General features: G+C 39.7%; 1 protein-coding gene across 2 annotated transcripts in view; it reads right to left on the reverse strand.

The window, feature by feature from the left end:
* Positions 1–21,460, reverse strand: part of LOC140463152 (AP-1 complex subunit gamma-1-like) — a 135,123-nt gene that overhangs the window by 22,769 nt on the left and 90,894 nt on the right. For both annotated transcript variants that reach the window (XM_072556919.1, XM_072556918.1), the window contains exons 10-16: positions 20,148–20,203; positions 17,914–18,027; positions 13,726–13,866; positions 11,187–11,241; positions 10,965–11,087; positions 3,866–3,955; positions 804–931 (exon numbers count right to left, since the gene is read on the reverse strand). In XM_072556919.1, coding sequence (XP_072413020.1) covers positions 804–931; positions 3,866–3,955; positions 10,965–11,087; positions 11,187–11,241; positions 13,726–13,866; positions 17,914–18,027; positions 20,148–20,203 — 707 coding nt within the window. The remainder of the gene's footprint in view (positions 1–803; positions 932–3,865; positions 3,956–10,964; positions 11,088–11,186; positions 11,242–13,725; positions 13,867–17,913; positions 18,028–20,147; positions 20,204–21,460) is intronic.

Raw genomic sequence — 21,460 nt, forward strand, 5'->3', positions numbered from 1 at the left:
TTTGTGTTAGACTAACTACTATTTTTGTTTAGATTTCTACTGGTATTTTGGGGGGTTTGCCCCAACCCTAAATTTCCCATAGGCTGCATAATTTCTATTGCACAATTTTTTGTAACATGGTGTCATACGGGAACACAACAATGGCATTATAAGAGAACTACCTACAGTTAAATAGTTAAACATGTAATGTGAGCACAAAATGGGCAGTAATTTGACATACAAATACTTATTATTCTCCTCTAATTATGTAGTAGAGAGGTCAGATGTTACAACAGGAATTTGTATTGTCTGTGATTGACCAATGTCATGTGGCTGATAAGTAACACAGCCAGATCTAGAAAATGCCAACTTTAGATTGATAACCTTCTGGAGGATGGAGTTGGATTCCCATTGGATAAAATATCATTAGTTGAATGGGTTAATCTGTAAATTAGACAATGGCATCCATAACCAGGCTAAGGTACAGAACAAGAAGGAGAAACCAAAGTTCTTGTGCTGCTCTTGTGTGTAGACTGTAGGCACAACTCTGATAGACAATTCAAATTGTGAATTATTTAGGGATTTGGTTATCTACCAGTGAAAGTAACTTGGAAATAGAAAAGACATTTAATAGCAAAGTCCTATTATTCTGTGATAAAGTGCTTCTCAAAAGCCTTCTAATAAGACACTATTGTCAGTGTTTCAGCTGAATGAGCCCATATAGATTTAAGATTTCTTGCAGAAAGAAAATCAATTATTATGCACTTTGCATGTTTTAGGAAGAGGAAAGGGGAAAGGGCAAGATACCAATACATTCTATTTACTTTGTGCTGCTCTGTAGTCGTGTGCTAAGCTTCATAATGGCAGTCAGCGCATATTCCCGCGTTGTGAGTGCTGAGAGGCTGGACTGCAGAATCTTCTCTAAAACATCCAGCACTTCATCTTCTGTAACCTACATAGGAAAGCAAGAAACCAAATATAATTACCAAGGCTGCAGTTCTCTACCAAATAAATATCCAATTCCAGCCTTCTCCAACTATAATCATCTCAAACTTCCTAAAGGTAAAAACAATGACTGCAGATGCTGGAAACCAGATACTGGATTAGTGGTGCTGGAAGAGCACAGCAGTTCAGGCAGCATCCAAGTAGCTTCGAAATTGATGTTTCGGGCAAAAGCCCTTCATCAGGAATAATCATTCCTGATGAAGGGCTTTTGCCCAAAATGTTGATTTCGAAGCTACTTGGATGCTGCCTGAACTGCTGTGCTCTTCCAGCACCACTAATCCAGAATCAAACTTCCTAAATACAATGGGAGTATAAATTTCAGACACAGCATGTGGTGAAGGTGTATTCAGAAAATGGTGGTAGTGGGTGGAGAAATGAGGAGGAGAAAGAGCCGGTTTTCCCATCCAGCTCAGAAAACCTTTGATAGAAGGCTAGTGTCGGTGGGTTAGTCCTCCTACATCCAATACTTGTACTCTTGAGTACAGTTGATTATCAAGAAAAATTAAATCTGATTTTCACACTGGCTAGCAATGATTGCAGTGGTTTAATGGCAATCAAACAAAGAGGCAGCTCTGTTCAGAAGATCCGAAAATGTAAGCAACTGCAGATCAGAATAATCAACTAAAAGGTGCATTCAACAGAGTGATGGAAAATAACCATGCGTATAACAATATAATGACAATAAATATGTTCAATTGTATGCATGCTAATTAAAACAGTACAGGAGAATTTGTGACTCAAACTACTTTGTTATCACCAAAACCAGTGCTATGTTCAGTCTCTGAATAGCTGGACAATTCCTTGGCTTTCTGAAACTGGGTTAATTAAGATACACAAATAGAAGTTAAAGGGTGGAGTGGAGTGGGGTGGGGGAGTGTGCAAGAGAGGAAGAGCACGAGAGAGAGCGCGAGCAAAAATGCATCCAGATATTCAAAGGTTTGCCCTTCACACTCTCCATGCCTTCAGTGTTCAATACTATGCACTTATTAAGTCAAATGTTACATGCGTAAAGGCACTTGGTCAGTTAATAGGATATCTGAAGACTCCTAATCAACAGTCAGGTCAACGATTTGAGTGCTAAACTTCACTTTTACATTCCTGGAATAAACAGAATTAGACCTGTTCAACATCACATCCCAGCACCTGTTAAGATACTATCTGTTGTGCAGGGAATAGATTGCGTTTGGCAATAATGCCTTTCAGAGCCGAAAGCTTTGTGGACACCATATGCACGGATGTCAATTAAACTGCCTCATGACAAGAGTCAGGATCTTCAAGAGACGAGGAGTGAAACGGCAAGAAAACAATCTTCCTGTTCATAAATAAGTCAGTGTAAACAACAGCCCTGTTGTCAAATGTTGGAGTGCTTTGGCAGGGAAAGTAACAGCAGAACGACCAAAATAATTAATTATAAAGCAGCAATTTGGCTTACTGGAGACAGAAACAGTATTAAAATCTAAAATTATCCAAGATTTTTATCACAAACCTTAATTATAATCAATATATTCAAGTATTTTAAGCACCTTTGTGTTCTATTTTCAAGAGTTTGAATATAACTGGCATAGTTTAAATATACCACAATATGTATCGAACCATGGAGCTTTCTCAAGCTAATCAATGATCATCTATCACAACCAATGTATTTGGCCACAGCATTATATCAAAGTGTAATTTTCACAATATCAAACTTTTAATATATACATGCCTCTATCATATTTGGTAACGTTGCAGTTTTATGTGCACAAGGTTGACTGACATCAGTGAACATCATATTTTGAATTCAAGCAAATCGTGTACTTTATTTAAATTCCCACAGTTTTTCAACCAAGATGTAGAATTTCCACTGGGGTCATCCAATCATTCACAAGCATTCAAACGTTCAAGGAATCCCCAGAAAGAACAAAAACAACGTATGGCTATGGCAAACCACAACAGGCAAATAAATGGTGAAAGCTTTAAGTTTTCAATTCAGCTAACTTCAGCAATGGAATTTTTGGCTACAATTCAAGAGCAAGTGATTCTCTCCTCACACTTCTATGACCCATTCAGCACCAATCCTCCTCTGCCTTTCCAAGCTCACTCCATGATTTAAATGCTCTTTTCCCTTTAGGAGAGAGTCAAGGAATCCAGGTCCTGGACCTATCCAATGCCATGACTGTCGACTGCCAAAATGTACGTCAGGGAGGCTCATACTCAGAAAAACCTCAAACCCTGCCTGATATTTGTTTCTTGCTGGGAAGAGAGCTCTTATTTATAATCTGCCTTTAAATTAGGATATATTCCAGAAGAACACTACAAAAGGAACTGAGGAAAATAATTGTGAATAAACAAACAGATAATGAGCTAAGATGTGAATGTTTGTACCTTACCAAAAGCTCAGTTTAAAAGATGTATCTCTAGGAATCTAACATGGGGAAAAAAAAAGAGAGTTGGCAGGATTTGTGATGTCAAGCCAGAGTGAGGTCAATATTGCTGAAACATTCATGGAATTGTACATGCATGGTGGATGTATAAAAGACCTTAAAATCAGAGAAATGAAGGATAAGTGAATGAACAGAAAACTGGAGGCAGCTTCAAGCCCAGAGAAGGGAAGCAGGGAGGGGGAAAAATTTAACTGAATAGTAACCAGAAGTTTCTAAATGATAGAAAGTAGCTCTGAACCCACTTATCCAGAACATAGCAGCACATTTTAACACTGACATTTCATTTGTACAATCCAAATACCAAGAAATCATTCAGCAGAATATTATAAAATGCAGAATCATTCATTTTCGACCAGTTCAGTGTAGATGCAATTCAGCTGTTTGGGACGCCCACTGATTCATTCAGAAGAAGACAAGTCTTCCTAGAGTGCTAATATCATCCTTGAACAAAACCATACCTGAACTTGCGATTCTTCCTCAAACTCGGCAGACAACAGTAGATCCCCATATTCTCCAATGCACCAAACTGCCACCTGCACCAAGGGTTGCTGTAAAACAGAAATGGGCCGGCCCCAAGTTCAAACATGTAGGCCAGTTACAGATTAGCTTGTTTTCAGACAAATACAAGCATTGACAATGAGCCTACCTCAAACAAGTGGCTGCTCTGGAAAATTTGGGGAGTGATAGACTCAGGGGAATGTAGTACGACCAGCCAAGTTTCTGGTATTGAGGCAGACTCAAATGTAAAAGGGGTAGATCAGTTTCCAAGCAATTGATTGTGATAGGGGACTCCCTAGTCAGAAGCACTGACAGATGATTCTGTGGCCAACAGTGAGAAATCAGAATGGTGTGTTGTCTCCCTGGTGCTAAGATCAAGGATATCACGGGGAGACTGCAGAATATTCTCAAAAGGGGAGAGGGACCAGCAGGAAGTTGTTGTACACATTGGAACTAACGACATAGAACGGGAAAAGGATAAGATTTTGAAGGGAGAATATAAGAAGTCAATTTAAAAAGGAGGTCCTCCAGGGTAGCAATATCTGGGTTAATCCTGGTGACAGTAGGAATAGGAGGAGACAGCAGATGAATGCATGGCTGAGCGGCTGGTGCAGAGGAGAGGAATTCACATTTTTGGATTGTTGAAATCTCTTCTGGGGTAGAAGTGACCTGTAGAAGGGGGATGCATTACACCTGAAGTGGAAGGGGACAAAAACACTGGAAGGTAGGTTTGCTAGAGCTGCTCAGGAGGATTTAAAGTGGGGGGTGGGGGTGGGGGAGGTATTGTTGCTGACGGAGGTAGCAAGGAAAGAGATCAATCTGAAACTGGTACAGATGGGAAAAGGAGGAAGTCAAACAGTCAGGGCAGGCATGAACGAAGCAGAGAATAAGATAGGAATGATGCATTGAAATAAATGCATTTTAATTTAAGAGGCCTAACAGGGAAGGCAGGTGTACTCAAGGCATGGTTAGGAACATGGGACTGGGATTTTACAGAAATTACAGAAACATGGCTCAGACTAGCAGCTTAGTGATCCAGGATACAAAACTATAAGGAGGATAGAAAGGGGGGCAAGAAAGGAGGTGGAGTGGCACTTTTGATAAAGGATAACATTACGGCTGTACTTAGGGAGGATATTCTTAAGTACGGGAGTATTATTTTAGTTGTACTGAGAAATAAGGAAGGGACAATCACCTTATTGGGATTGTACTATAGACCTCCTAATAGTCAGAGGGAAATGGAGAAACAACTTTGTAAGGAAATCTCAGTTATCTGTAAGAATAATAAGGTGGTTATAGTAGAGGATTTTAACTATCCAAACATAGACTGGGCCTGCCATAATGTTAAGGGTTTAGATGGACAAGAGTTTAAGTACGTGTACAAGAAAATTCTCTGATTCAGTATGTGGATATACCTATCAGAGGAAGTGCAAAACCTGACCTCCACTTGGGAAATAAAGCAGGGCAAGTGACTGAGGTGTCAGTGGGGGGTGAATTTTGGGGCCAATGACCATAATTCTATTAGTTTTAAAATAGTGATGGAAAAGGATAGATTGGATCTAAAAGTTAAAGGCTGAAATCAGAGGAAGGCCAATTTTGACAGTATTAGGCAAGAACTTTCAAAAGTTAATTGGGCGCAGGTGTTCGCAGGAAAATGGATGGCTAGAAAATGGGAAGCCTTCAAAAATGAAAGAACAAGAGTCTACAGACAGTATCTTCCTGTCAGCGTGAAAGGCAAGGCTGGTAGGTGTAGGGAATGCTGGAGACTACAGAAATTGAGGTTTTGGTCAAGAAAAACGAAGAATGTGTTAGGTCCAGACAGCAGATATCGAATTAATCCTGAGAAAAGTATAAAGGAAGCAGGAATATACTTAAGAGGAAATTCAGGACAGCAAAAAGGGGACATGAGATAGCTTTGAAAAATAGAGTTAAGGAGAATTTAATGGGATTTTATAAATACTTTAAGGACAAAAGTGTAACTGGGAGAGAGTTGGACCCCTCAAAAATCAGCAAGGCAGCCTATGTAGAACCGCTGGAGATGGGGGAAGATACTAAACGAACATTTTGCATCAGTGTTTACTGTGGAGAAGGACATGGAAGATAATAGAATGTGGGGAAATAGATGGTGATATCTTGAAAAATGTCCATATTAGAGGTGGCGGTGCTGGATGTCTTAAAATGCATAAAAGTGAATAAATTCCCAGGACCTGATTAGGTGTACCCGAGAACTTTGTGGGAAGTTTGGGCCCCTTGCTGAGGTATTTCGATCGGATCATCAATAGTAACATGTGAGGTGCTGGAAAATTGGAGATGCCGTGGCACTATTTAAGGAAGGTGGTAAGGAAAAGACAGGGTAAATTAAACTAGTGAGCTTGACATCGGTGGTGGACAAGTTGTTGGAGGGCATCCTGAGGGACAGGATTTACATCTATTTGAATAGGCAAGGACTGATCAAGGATAGTCAACATGGCATTGTGCATGGGAAATCATGTCTCACTAACTTGACTGAGTTTTTTGAAGAAGTAATGAAGAGGATTGATGAGGGCAGAGCCGTGAAGGTGATCTATATGGACTTCAGTAAGGTGTTCAACAAGATTCCTCATGATAGACTGGTTAACAAGGCTAGATCACATGGAATACAGGGCGACCTAGTCATTTGGATACAGAACTGGCTTGAAGGTAGAATACATAAGTGGTGGTGATGGTGGTGGAGGGCTGCTTTTCAGACTGGAGGCCTGTGACCAGTGGTGTGCCACAAGGATTGGTACTGGATTCACTTCTTTTTGTCATTTATATAAATGATTTGGATGTGAACACAGGAGGCATAGTAAATTAGTTTGCAGGTGACACCATAATTGGAGGTGTAGTGGACAGAAAGAAAGTTACCTCAGAGTGCAACAGGATTTTGATCAGATGAGCCAATGGGCTGAGACAGATAGAATTTAATTTAGATAAATGTGAACTGCCACATTTTGGAAAGGCGAATCAAGGCTGAACCTATACACTTAATGGTAAGGTCCGAGGGTGTGTTGCTGAACAAAGACCTCGGAGTGCAGGTTCACAGTTCCTTAAAAGCAGAGTCGCGGGTCGATAAGATAGTGAAAAGGCATTTGTATGCTTTCCTTTATTGGTCAGAGTATTGAGTACAGGAGTTGGGAGGGCATGTTATGGCTGTACAGGACATTGGTTAGGCCACTTTTGGAATATTGTGTGCAATTCTTGTCTCCCTTCTATCGGAAAGATGTTTATGAAACTTGAAAGGGTTCAGAAAAGATTTACAAGGATGTTGCCAGGGTTGGAGGATTTGAGCTTTAGAAGAGGCTGAATAGTTTGGGACTATTTTGCCTGGAGCATCAGAGGCTGACAGGTTTATAAAAACAGAGGGCATGGATAGCATAAACAGACCAAGCCTTTTCTCTGGGGGTAGTGGAGTCCAGAACTAGAGGGCATAGTTTTAAGCTGAAAGGGGAAAGATAATAAAAGGGGTTTAAAGGGCAACTTTTTCACACACAAGGTGGTGTGTGTATGGAATAAGCTGGCAGAGGAAGTGGCGGAGATTGGTACAATTACAACATTTAAAAGACATTGGATGGGTATATGAATAGGGGGGTTTAGAGGGATATGGGCCAAGTGCTGGCAAATGGGACTACATTAGGTTAGGATATCTGCTTGGCATGTACGAGTTGGATTGAAGGGTTTGTTTCTGTGCTGTACATCTCTATGATTGTAATAGACTGGGCATGCGACAAATTGTATGGAAACTACATGATGTGATTACATTCTCAATCAATGTTTCAAAATCCCTCTGCCAAATCAAATTTGCATAAGTCATGCATTTTATCATATAAAATTTAACTGAATAGTAACCAATGTAATTATCATTGTATCACTGACCTAGAAGAGGGGAAGCTCATGGGCAGAAAGGAGAAAATATGCAACAAGTATGGGAAAGAATATGGGCAGGGGAGTGGAATGGGAGATTGGGAAGTAGCAGACAGGGCCAGAGCAGGGGGAACAAGGGACAAAGATCAGGGGGAGCTGAGAAGGTGACCATGGGGTAGAATGAAGCAACACGACAGATTCAACTGTAACTCCCAAGTGGCTGACCAAAATACACAAGTTCTAAGGAAATGTTAACAATCTGAAACATTACATTTATCTTCCTGTTCTCACAGATGCTTCCTGCCCTGTGGTGTGCTTACAGCACAATTTATTTTTCTTACAAAAAAATTGAGCCTGTTTAGATAGTAAAAATGCAGATATAATTGGAATTATGAAATTTTTATGTTACGTTACTTGATAAATTGGAAATAGGCAACTCAGCAGAATCATTAACAGCTTTGGTGACAAAATCCACCACCTGTTTAGCCTACATCTGACTCCAGACCAAAGCAATGTGCATGTCAATGAAATGCCTTCTAAAATTGCCTAGCATTTCAAACTTCTGGTGTAACAAACTAACAAGTACAAAAGGAATAAAAACTGAATGGACCACCTGGTGTCGTCGTATCCATTCAAAGCAACAGCACACCCAAGTCCTGCAAAGTCCTCCTTACTAACATTGGGCCTCCCACAGACTAATAAAGCAACAGCCTGTCATACCACACCATACAGGCAATATCTTAGACAACACCATCATAATGCCTGGGTATATCTTGACTGACCAGCAATGCATAGCCACCAGAGGTATCAAAACAATGATGTACAGCTGTCCTGGTAATCCTCAACTATGGGGACTGTAAACCCCATAAAGTCTCACAGCATCAGGTCAGATATGGGCAAGGATACCCTCCTACGAATTACCATCAACTACCCTCTTAGCTGTTGATAGCAGTTATCAATTATTGCCCTCTCTCAGAAGAGGAAACATTACTCCTCTATGATGAGCCACTGAGGAAGACAAGGGAACAGTATATACTCTACCCATCACCAGGACGGACTGGGTAGCAACGCTGTTGCCTGAGCTGGCTGATTTCTGACGGATTAATCTGTCAGTCTGGATAGGTGGCATTGATATACAGCAGCACCAGCACCTATAAGATTTATTGCAGCAACTCACCAAAGCTCCTTCGACAGAATCCACAGCTTCCCACACAGAGAAGGACAAGGGCAGACACATGGGAACACCACCATCTACAATTTCTCCTCCAAGCTATACACCAGTGTGTCTTGGAACTACATTGCTGTTCCTTGATTGTTGCTGGGTGGAAATTCTGGAATTCCCTTCCTAATATTACTTGGGTCTACCTAAATCACATGGGTTGCAACAAGCTTCAAGGACACTTAGTGACACCCACATAGAATCACCACAATATGAAAACAGGCCCTTTGGCCCAACAAGTCCACACCGACCCACGAAAGAATAACCCACCCAGGCGTATTCCCCTCCCCTATTATCATATATTTATCCCTGATAATTGCACCTAACGTACACATCCACAAACACTATGGACAATTTAGCAGGGCCAATTTACCAAACCTGCACATCTTTGGATTGTGGGAGGAAACCCAAACACACAGACACGGAGGGAAAGTGCAAACTCCTCACCGTAGCCTGAACTTGGAATTGAACCCAGGTCTCTGGCACTGTGAGGCAGCAGTGCTAACCACAGAGCCACCATGCTGCCCCAGGTCCTATTCTCTCTCTAGTTATTCATTTTTCCTGTAATATATTGAAAGAATATATCACCCTAATCTTCTTAACCAAGGCTAGCTCATGCCCTCTTTTCGCCCTCCTGACTTCCTTCTAGCTAAACTCCTGTATCCCCTTTATATCTCCGGGGATTCCCTTGCTCCCAGCTGCCTGTTTCTGAGCTATACCTCCTCTTTTTTACTTGGAACAATTTTCCAAAATTTGCTGGACTTTGGGGCAGTTCCAGCAAATTGGAAAACAGCACATATGACGGCACTGTTTAAAAAAAGGAGGTAGACAAAATCCCTTCCCACATATGGAGCAGATGAATAGTTTCTCCCCAGTGTGACTGTGCCAAAGGATTTCCAGCTGGAATGGATAATAGAATCCTTCCTCAAACCCTCACATTCCCATGGTTTCTCCATGGTGCTGGTGTAAGCAGGACTGTACAGATGGATTTCCAGTTATGACGGATAATTGAAACCTCCGCTGCAGTCATCACATTTCCAGCATTTTCCCTGGAATCGACGTCAATGGATTACAAGCCGATAATTAACTCGGTTACAACAAGCCCATTTCCATAGTTTTTCCATGGTGCAGGTATCATTGTGTCTTTTTGGTTGCATGATTAATTGAAGACTTGTCCTTATACAAAACAAATCTGTGGCTTAATTGTTCCTGGGAAATGTGATGTATTTTTTCAGACTTTTTAAAACAATGAAATCCCTCTCCACAGTCACCACACTAACATGGACTTGGGTGTGTCTCAGTACTTTTCCCAGTCATACTGACATTTGAAATATTCATCCACAGACAGAATGCACACCTTTCCTTCCAGTTGAAATGGCCAATGATATTCAAGTCATCACAGATCGAGTAACTATGAGATCCCATTTAAAAAAAAATCAAAACAACACCAAACATGTAAAGAAGAATCTAACCAAGCTTGTATTATTAAGGAGCTTAATTAAGTTCTCTAATTTTATCAAACACTATTTTATTGCTTAGATTTAGACAAAGTATTTTAACTGAGAGATTATTACTTGGTCACCATGTTCCTTTGTAGCTCATTGCATTTTACAATGTTTGCAATCCATTTTTTGTTACCTCTGATTAGTTATAAGAGTTAAACATTTGAAGCAATGCTACCCATGACTGCTAACCAAATGCCTTCTGAATCAACCAGAATAACATTCATCAATTGTGGACAACTGAAATGGAAGCAAGCACATTGTACGCCATGCTCCAGTGCTTGATGGCTATTAGAGAAATTCATGTTCCCTGTTACATTTAGATATTATTAGTTTAAATTTTTAAAGTCAAGTACGCTTACATCAATCCATTTGAATTTTCCATCGTTAATGCTCACTCTCATCCAAAATTGACCATTATTCCTGCAATGTAGCTGTTTCATCCTCATTACCTACCTGTGAAATATCCACCCGTATAGCCTGATAAAGCTTCTGTACAATGTATGCATGAAGGGAGTTTGCATTACTGATAAGTTGAATCAACAGAGGCACAGAATCATCACGGACATAACCACCAGCCTGTTAGAAGAGAAAATATTGCACCAGTGAAAATGACTCTTAACATTCTCAACTTAAAACAGCAAAAATTGGAAGCAATTGCTGGGATGTGATACATACAGTGGTGAGCACTCTCATGATGGTGTCAATATGCCATCTCTTGTTTGGTGCATACCTGGAAAAGACATCACCCATAGTGTGGAAATTAGCCATGATGTTCCTGGGTTTAGTTGATTAAATGAAAATAATGCAGTGGATACTCGACAAAAAACTGTGGCATCCAATATAAATACAACATTTGGACTTCAATTAGACTTTAAGTTCATATTTTGTTCACAATATTTTTCCTATTTTGTCTGACCTGAATGTATCACTTCTACACCACAGGGAGGGAAAGCTGTTTCTGTCTCATATTAAGAAGTCTCCAATTTGGAAATGCAAAGAAAAAGGCAGTCTGTTTGGGAATTAGTTATCTTCAAAGCAACTGAATTAAGTTGAACATGGGCTCTAACCTCGACAAAATACTCAAGTAAAATACCAATAATTGTAGGGAAATGTCTTAACATTAGAGGCCGCTTGTAAGCCAAATCTTCACAACCAAGAGGATTGGACAGTGATTCAGCTTGTTAGCTGGTCCACAAGTTGAGAAATTCAAGGAGCTGGCACTGATATGTCTTTTTTTCCATCACAGAATTCCAGGACTAATTACTTTCTGAATAACCTGTTTGGAGATGTTATGACATACCTTTGGAGGCAGTAGGACTTGAAGCAGGTTCACCTAGCTCAGCTGTAGGGCATTACCACTGCACAAGAGACCCCATACCCCACCCCTCAGCACAGAATTTACTGTGGCAGAGAATTAATTTCAGCTGTGTGCCAAGTCCTGGATTTCCCCAATTGCAGTGAGGGAAAGAACGGGCTCAGTGTTTAGCACTGCTGCCTTACAGCATCAGGGACGCAGGGTCGATTCCAGCCTCGAGCAACTGTGTGTAGAGCTTGCACAATTCTCCCCATATCTGCGTGGGTTTCTTTTGGGTACTCTGGTTTCTTCCCACAGTCCAAAGTTGTTCAGGTTAGGTGAATTGGCCATGCTAAATTGCTCATAGTGTTCAGGGATGTGTAGGTTAGGTACATTAGTCAGGGGAAATGTAGAGTAATAGGGTAGGGGAATGGGTCTGAGTGGACTTGTTGGGCTGAATGGCCTGTTTCCACACTGTAAGGATTCTATTCTATTCTATTCCTACTTATTTTTTCTTTTGCAATGCAATGAATGCTAGTCCATATGGAGTCTGGTGGAAGGCGGACTTTTATACAATGGCAGGAATTATGACTAAACACCAGATCACAATCAACAGCCATCTAAACTACAGCTTGCATTAGATGTGTGTGTGTGTGATGGCAGATCTGCAAAAAAATACACCTTGTTTTTCACTGAAGCAATGTGACTCTAATTTTGTCATCACAATTGCTTTTCCCCTATGCATTTCAATGGCACAGAACTGGAAAACAGAACTAAATCCAAATGATGCATCTTTTTAAGGCCAAACATTTGTGTGTGCGCTTGTTTTTATTTAATTACAAACATTCGTTGTATGACTCAATTGTTGGCCGCAGTTACTAATTATTACATAAGCCCAAGTGATTTGAGATGCACTTATCAATTTTTATATAACAAAATATACAAAGTGCTCACTTTTGAATGCAAAGGTTTGTTGCAGAACAATGATTCAAGAATTTACTCTGCATTTTTGCTTTAAAGATGAATAATTATACTTTCATGAAAGCAGCCTTATTCTCTCTCACAAAATCCATACAAACAGTGCATCAGATCAGTTTTGACTGCTCTTCTACATCTTCTCAGCATTAAATTGGATTCCTTGGCCTCTTTCAGTTGGTGGTATTTTCATCTGGAGGAAAATTGCAGTGAAGTGTAAAGGGTAGTGTGCAGTGTGTAAGGGTTTGGTGATACAATATCAGAGGATGGGGAAAAGGCAGTGAGCCAGCGAGCATTGTTGCTCTTTGTAGCACAAGTTCCCAGAAGGACTTGTATAATTTACTGATCAAGACTGAAATGTTGCAGAATGTATATTGTGACTGCTGAAAGGAAATCATTTCAAATGTCACGTGTTGATCATGTTTCAAATCCAAGCATGGCATCGAGTGTTTGTGAGTTTTCTACTGTCTCAGAATGGGGAGATATTTCAAGAGTTCAGTGAGATTTTCAGAGAGGTAAATGCAATTTTCCAAGATATAGCAATGATAACATTGTGAGTTATGATCAAATAATGTTTACTGGAGGTCTGTAATTAGTAAGTGCTTTATCAAGCGTAGATCTGTAAACTCTAGTCATTGTGAATTGACTAGTTCCGTGAGGATAATTCATTCACGGCAGTTGGGTCAATGTCTGTAGCAAGAGAATTATAAAGATGATTCTGCCTTATAATTGGGGATCCAGAGACATTTAAAACCACTTCTGGCTCCTTCTGTGCACAGAGAATCGGAACATGAACTGTGACTGCTGTAGATTAAAAACAAATCAACATTCCAAATTTTATCCCAATTGTGAGAGTACATCAGGTTGATATAAAAGAAAATGGGAACTTCCTTTTCAAAACAAATCTATGGATTCTGCTTAGAGGTGTAATTTTCCTTCACTTACTTTTCTGCTGCCAAAAATATTCCAGAAGCGCAGTCAGCCTTAAACTCTGGGTCACAATGATCCAGGAAGTAGAGCAGCTCTTTCATCATTCCTCGGACATTGCTGCCATTAACCAAAGCAAAGCACAGATCCATTGCACGCCTTCATGTGACAGAGATCAGAAGATTTGCATTAAAATTGGTCTGAAGTTAAATATAACTGCCATTCAGAATGTCTAAAGTTAGTTATCACAGGAGTTAAATAACCACAGATCTTAACAAGACTTTAGGCAAGATAATCCAGTAAGGTGGTGATGGAGTAGGGCTTCTGAGCCCGGGACTTGTTTGCCCTACCTGCTTTTCTCTTCTTTCTGATTTCTTTTGTTTCTTCCCCCCCTTTATTTACTTTTTGTTGAATAATTCAGTTGCAGTGATGGCATTGTTGTCAGCGAGTGAGCCCAGCAGAGACTCTTGGTGGTGGAAGTGAATTTGGGTTCCTGGCAGCCTCTGCATTGATGAGGCAGTCCCAGCACCAACTCATGGCTGCTGCAGCAGAACTGAGTTGAGGTGCCTGGTGGCAGAGTCAGGGAGGCAGCTGTGAAACTGAGTTTGGATTGGTGCGGTACCTGGCGCCATCGGGGGGTCTATATCGGTGAGGTCCAGCGAGGACATTGGTGGAGGCAAGATGGCACCGAAAACTGGCAACTTTTGTTCTAGTGGCGGCTGTTCGACAAAGGGAATTAGTCTCTGGGCACTTACCAAGAAGGATTGTAAATTTGAACACTTTTCCTTTATTTTTCTGCCTTTATATTCTACGTTTTGATTTATTTTTCTGTGTTTTAAGGTGGTGCCAGAGAGTGGTGACACTATATAGCACTTTATTTTGCAGCAAGATACATGGACAATAAATAAATCAAATCGGGTGAAGGGTGCATTTTACTCCAGTAAAATGCCCTGTCACTAGAAGCAGTTTACAACTTTCTCTCATGAAATTTTCACAATTTTGACAGAATTCCAAAACAGATTTGGTGTCATCTTAAACTCACTGAAACAGACTGCATATGCCAGTTAAATGGATTAATATGGCTTCTTTTCTATTGCACCCAATTAAGTGGCAATTTCACACAAACTTACATCTGAATAAGTACAAAGCAACTAAGATCATTTAAGGACCTTGTAGCATCTACTTCATTCTTTGAATGATATTTATCCCTTGCACACAGTGGAAAGAATTGCCTCCAGGAAGTCCATGTACAATACAGGTCATTCTGGTATAACTTGACAGTTGTGCTCCTCTGCAATCTCGCACTTTAGAAAATCATGCTATGGAAAACAGGTATTGAAAATAGTGCTGGAGATGATCCCTTATAGAAAACTGCTCCACCCATTCAGTATAAAGTTCGTGCCATCCAAATAACATCCACAACTTGTCAATCTCATCATAGCTAATGAAACACGCATTATAGCGGAACAACCTGTATTCAAAAGTCAGCATTGCACTTCTCCGAAACAGAATTACACACAATCGACTTCTCTTGAGTTATGAGAAGCAGCAACTGTCAGTTTCCATTTAGATCAGAGCAAATCTCAAATTCATGGTAGCAAATTTAAGAATCTCAAATTCATGGTAGCATGGATGGGATAGATTTAATCATAAAACATGGTTGACGCATGCCATGTGAAGAACAAAACGGACCTTATCTGTAGTAAAGCATAAGGAAAAGCTTTGTTACACCCAGTGCAGCTGTTCTCATTTTCCCTATTATCTACAAATTTCTGGATCTCTGGGAACTGCCTCTAACCATTAGCTCGTTTTTTTCCAGACTGTTTAGATTCTTGTTCATCAACTGTACAAATACATTTCTAATAATCAGAAACAAAAACAGAAATTGCTGGGTAAACTCAGCAGTCTGGCAGCATCTGTGGACAGGATAGCTCTGAAGGAGGGTTACTGGACCTGAAATACTAACTCTGTTTTGTGTCCACATATTTGATGTCCTGTAGGGCAACTCCAAACAGCAAACTATAAACAAGCCTCTCAAAATAGATGGTATAGAGGATTAATCTCAAATTGGTTAAACCTCTCACAGTAAGCAAACTACAGATTTGACAGACACCCACTAGAGCACTAACAAGAAAGATACCTCTAATCTCTCCAAATATTATTAAAAATGCCAAAACAACCGTGGATGCCGGAAATCAGAAACAAAGAGAAATTGCTCGAAAAACTGAGGAGGTCTGGTAGCAGCTGCAGAGGAGTAGTTCAGGACAAGGGTCACGGGTCCTGAAATGCTAATGCTGTTTTCTAAAAAATCAATACACAAGCTCCGCTCAGGAGCTGTCAGATTCAAGCTTTTGGCAGGGTGGAGGTAGATCATGACCTAAAAGCACATCCACTTGGTCTTTTCTCTACACCTTCCTTCTATGAAGGAATCAGTGGATGGGCCTTCAAGTTAACTCTGCCATGGAAAGAATGAAGTTAAAAATCACACACCACCAGGTTATAGTCCAACAGGTTTAATTGGAAGCACATGAGCTTTCGGCGCGACGCTTCTTCATAACCTGATGAAGGAGTGTCGCTCTGAAAGCTAGTGTGCTTCCAATTAAACCTGTTGGACTATAACCTGATGTTGTGTGATTTTTAAACTTTGTACACCCCAGTCCAACCCCGGCATCTCCAAATCATGGAAAGAATGGAAAGCTTGAGGTGCTTTACATTCATAAATGTACTGCATAGATGGCACACCTGGACCCCTCTGAATATTTACAGAATCTTGCAAAGAAAGCTTCACTGACATGCCTAAAATGTCCTTGGACAGGGAACCCTCAGTAATAAGGTGACTGGGGCAGCTAACACAATTTTTTGTTCTCTTGAGAGAATGGCTACGTGACGGCAAAATCTGCTAAGTGATCTTGAGAGAATGGTTATAATTTAAAAGATCACAGAAAATCAGGGAGTTTGGTTCCACTGGCTGAATTTGGAGACACAAGGGTTTGACCTCAGTCCAAATTGAAATGATTAAAATCTATTGTTTGTAGAGATGTTACACAAGATGACTTTTGCCTAAGCTAAACCTGTGGGTACAAACAACACTGCCTGAAATTTGACAAAAAAATTACAGGACTTACTAGAGTGCTGGTTGGTTTGCAAAGCTGTATATTACACACTTGTGAATTTTGAATAATGTTGAGTATACAGCTGAGGCAGAGGAGAAACTTGCTGAAGCGTGGTCTATTGTATATCTAAGTAATGAGTGGTGAAGATACTGGCTCGATCAGACAGCACCAGCATAATAAATAAGCAAAACATTTAAATGATAAAGGGATAGAAAGACTGCAAGTGTTTTCTGTAATGTAAAATTATATTTTTCTTTTTAAAAAGAATTCTTGATATCCAGTGGGATGAGGTCATGAAGGAAAATCTGATTTATAATGGTAAGTGTTTTGATTTATAAAAAGGTTTGATTGAAAATATGGCAGATAAAGTGACCTAATAAACTGAAAACATTTGGAGTGCTCCAATGTGGCCACACGCAAGCTTACAAAACCAAGTATAGACATCACCGTATACTGCTGCTGGGAACTGGTTAGAGAAATTTAGCTAGATCCACAAATAACCTACTTATCTCCATTTATCTAGTGGTAAAGACAGGGTGGAACTGAGCCACGTAATTTAGGAGTTGTCAGGTTAAATTTCACGTCTCTAATGACTTAGCCAACTTTTAAAGCTGCACTAAAATAAGTCAGTGTTCCAAAGCTGATCAAGGTAGATGGAAATTAGCCAGGATCTGAATAGAGTTATATCCAATTACTCCTATTGTAAAGTGTTTTGCGAGACCCTCAAAAAGTAAGTAATCTGTTAACAATCGCAGTCTGGGCAATAAACTGCGTGAGTGTAGATTTTGAAAGCCATCGTGGAGATACATGTGAGCAGAAGGAAAAGAAACAGAAAAATAATTATATTTCTTATTTCAAGAGGAATATAACCAACTACAATAGAGAGAAAAGAAAACTCGTGCTGAGATAATATTTTGTGAACTGAAAAATTTCCAACTGATATCATCACACAATCCAAAAGATTAAAATGCAGAAATATTCTCTCTTTGAAACCGAGAAACAGCAGCCTATAAGGGACTGTGTTGGCGGGGAAACTGAAATTGCCCCATTATCAACAGATCAAGTTCTGCTTTTGAAATCACGTGACCATCACCTTTTAATGGAGACATCAAGGTCTGTTAGACAGTCCACGATAGTACTCCGGTGTCTCTGTACTGCATTGTGGTCTGTCTGTACCATTTTCAACAATGACGTCAATGCAACATACCTTTAGAGGGAAAAAATAAAAGCCTTTAGCATAAGTTACATATTTACTGGCACAAGAGTAAATTAGTTTAGAAAGAAGAAGTTGTATCCCCCCACAAAACATGTACATGGTCAAATATAGGAACAAGACTTTTGTCTCTTGAGAGTGAGAATGACTGAAAAAGGAACAAAAAATCCACATGGTAATACTTGGAAGCCAAATTACTGAGTTACAGTAAATTCAGCATTATCCTGGATTCAACCTCTTCAAGGAAACAAAGCTTAGTTCTGGGTGTCCCATACTTATCATAACGAAGGGAAATAAATTTTGCAGGTCATCTTGAACACTGTACTTATCAAAAATGAACAAGAGTGAACTTTTAATTCCCTTTAGGATGACGCATGAAGCCACAGGTTAAGTGGAAAGTAATAAGCTCATTGAGAACCCAACTGTGTTTACACAACTAATAGAAGCCCACACTGTCTGATACAATTTATAACATAATAGGCTGGTCGACCTAACCAGTCGACGTAGATTTGTATGTTCCACAGCCTTGGGGAGATGGCGGGTCAGCGGCCTAGAATGTAACCTGGATGGCAGCCGGGGCCTGGGGGTGGGGGTGGGAGGGGGAGAAAATGGTGGCCAGTGGCTAGGGTGATAGGTTCCTGGGGAGTACCAAGGAACAAAGGTACCTTACCGTACAATTTCACAGATCCCTGAAGGTGTCAGCACAGTTGACAGTCTGAAGGTGGCTTACAGAATGATTGCCTTCATCAGCCAAAATGTGAAATATTGGACCAAGGAAGTCTTGTTATAATTTGATAAAATATCGATTAGGCCATAGATGGAACACTGCATGCAGTTCTGGTCGCTATACTATCGGAAGGACATGACTGCACTGGAGAGGGCATAGAGGAGATTCACCAGGGTGTTGTCAGGGATGAAAAGTATGAAGAGAGACTGGATAATCTGGGTTTGTTTGCCCTGTAGCAGGGGGAGCTGATGGGTTGTTGATTGAAGCATACAAAATTATGAGAGGCAGGACAGATCATTACAATCTTTCCCTATGGCAGATGTATGCAAAATCAGAGGGCACAAGTTTAAGGTGAGCAGTAAGTGGGTTAGAGGATGTGGAGGAAAACTTCTTTTTTCACGCAGAGGGTGAAGAAATATGGAACATGTTGCCTGAGAGAGTGGTGGAGGAAGGTACTCTCAACAGGAAGGGTCTGTTTCCATGCTGCTGACTCTGACACTCTTGCACAGATATCAGTTTCAAAATTGTTGCCTTCCAAGGTAACATCATGCACACTGATTTCATGCTTCAATATTTCTGCCATAGAACTGTCAAGAGGGTGCTCTTGTGGCAATGCGGTAGTATTCCTACCTTTGAACCATAAGGCCTGGGTTTAAGTCCCAGCTAGTTCAGAGGCGTGTAACAACATCTCTTAACAGCATGAGGAGAAAATAGGTCAAGTAAAAACACTTAAAAAAATTAAATCTACCTCTTCAGAAATGTCTACTAACACCTTTGATTAGATTGATTAAATAATCAAAACTGTCAAATTTCTCCTGTCTCTCAATGAGATTAACACATGAATAATCTACAAAATGCCATTTTCATACTTAGATGCCTCCTAAATCCTTGTTATAGCATTTGTCCATAAGGTTAACCAAAAAGCTAGCAACAGCAGTTACATTTGAAAAGTCACTGGGCATAGTTAAATTAATAAAGGAAAAGTCAATGTAATTAATACATCATTTACAAGACCAGAAACAGAAAGAGGGCCAAACTGAAAGCATATCTTATATCTGCCACTTGATTTTTATCTCAATTTATAGAATTTATAATATCACTGAATTCTCAAGGATCACCTTGTCATGTTATTATTTTCTGTTTTATCATTTCATTATTGAAAGATAAGCAGAATTACAAGTCACTGTAGAATTAAAATGAAACCTTTAATTAATTATTTTAAATATTTAATTATTGGCAATCATGCAAAAAATGTGAGACTTTGACAACATACATCGAAGTTGAATAGCACAGGATTAATGCTCCCATTACTAGTTTTACCCAGGAGAAACTAGATTCCAAATCAGAGCTAACGGTTATAGTCAACATAGTTTGAAAGAACACTTACCGAATATTTTTATCATTGTTTAATAAAAATCTACCCAAAATATTTACAGCTAGAACCTAAGAATAAACAAACAAAACTTCACTTATTACAAAATTAACAGAAATACATTTCAATAAACAACAGACTTATCAATAACTATCCATTTGCTTAATCAATTCTGGCAACTATGTATTTTACAGAACTATTGTCCCTGAAAGTGATGTCACTGAATCGTATTGCTGAGCAAGCGCTTCTAAATTCCACAAATGCAGAATCCAAGTTTGATTAGTTTGAAAATACTCATCACAACAAAATATAGGATGGTTACTGACACCCATGGAATTGCATTCCCCCATTAGCAAAGGAGGGGAATAAGCTAGGAAAAAGGCAAATGGTATGTAGCAATTATAATAATATTAACCTCAAATGGGGACTAAATTTGCAAATTCTGAATTTCAATATCCCCATAAATATACTGTCTTAGAGTTTCTTTTCTTATAAATAGCCCATTATTCTCACGCTTTAGAAGTAATTTTCATCAGTACTTCAATGTTTTTGTGTCCTTTGTTGAGAAGAACGACCCTTGGTGGTACTTCCAGGGCAAGATGGGAATAATGACATAAATGCCATGCCTTCTCTATTGTGGGAACATCTGTTCTGATGCGTAATGCTGATATTTCTATCTGGATTGGCAATGTGATGAACCATGGTAGAAATGTGCATTCTCAAAAATCCCATGCACCTTTGTGAATGACAGTTTTTTTTGAAAGAAAATAAAACATCTACATACACTTTACTGAAACATAAATCTGTTCATTTTCTTTGATGCCCTTTGGATGATAACCAGTCAGTTTTGAGATATTACTGAAGCCACAATTCTTGCTCGATCCAGTCACTGCCTACTGTGAAGTCTTCTGCATACAATTATGCATTAAAATACTTGCAAAAAGGAACTGAAATTAAGTATGTCCATACAGGAAGACAAAGTGGGACCGTACATAATGATCAAATTGAACTGTAAATGCTCTGCAATATCTAAAGAAGCCTCCTCTTCACATATTCACTGTTGCTGCTAACAGTTCCACAGTTGGTTTGAATGCCTTATGCCTGTAGCCAAACATCACATGCATGGCCCAACAGTTATTAAACAGATCATAGCTAAATTCAATGAACCATTATTTATCAACTTACATGCTCTAGTACAAACATCATACAGGAGTAAGAGTAATAAAGCTGATTGAGGTCTCCCTACCCCTAACATGTGATGTCATGGTCAAATATGTTACTACAACTATGATGCCAACTGAGTTCAGCTAAATTAATACAGGATTGGA

The sequence above is a fragment of the Chiloscyllium punctatum genome, chromosome 37 (assembly GCF_047496795.1).
Source record: "Chiloscyllium punctatum isolate Juve2018m chromosome 37, sChiPun1.3, whole genome shotgun sequence".
Lineage (NCBI taxonomy): Eukaryota > Metazoa > Chordata > Chondrichthyes > Orectolobiformes > Hemiscylliidae > Chiloscyllium > Chiloscyllium punctatum.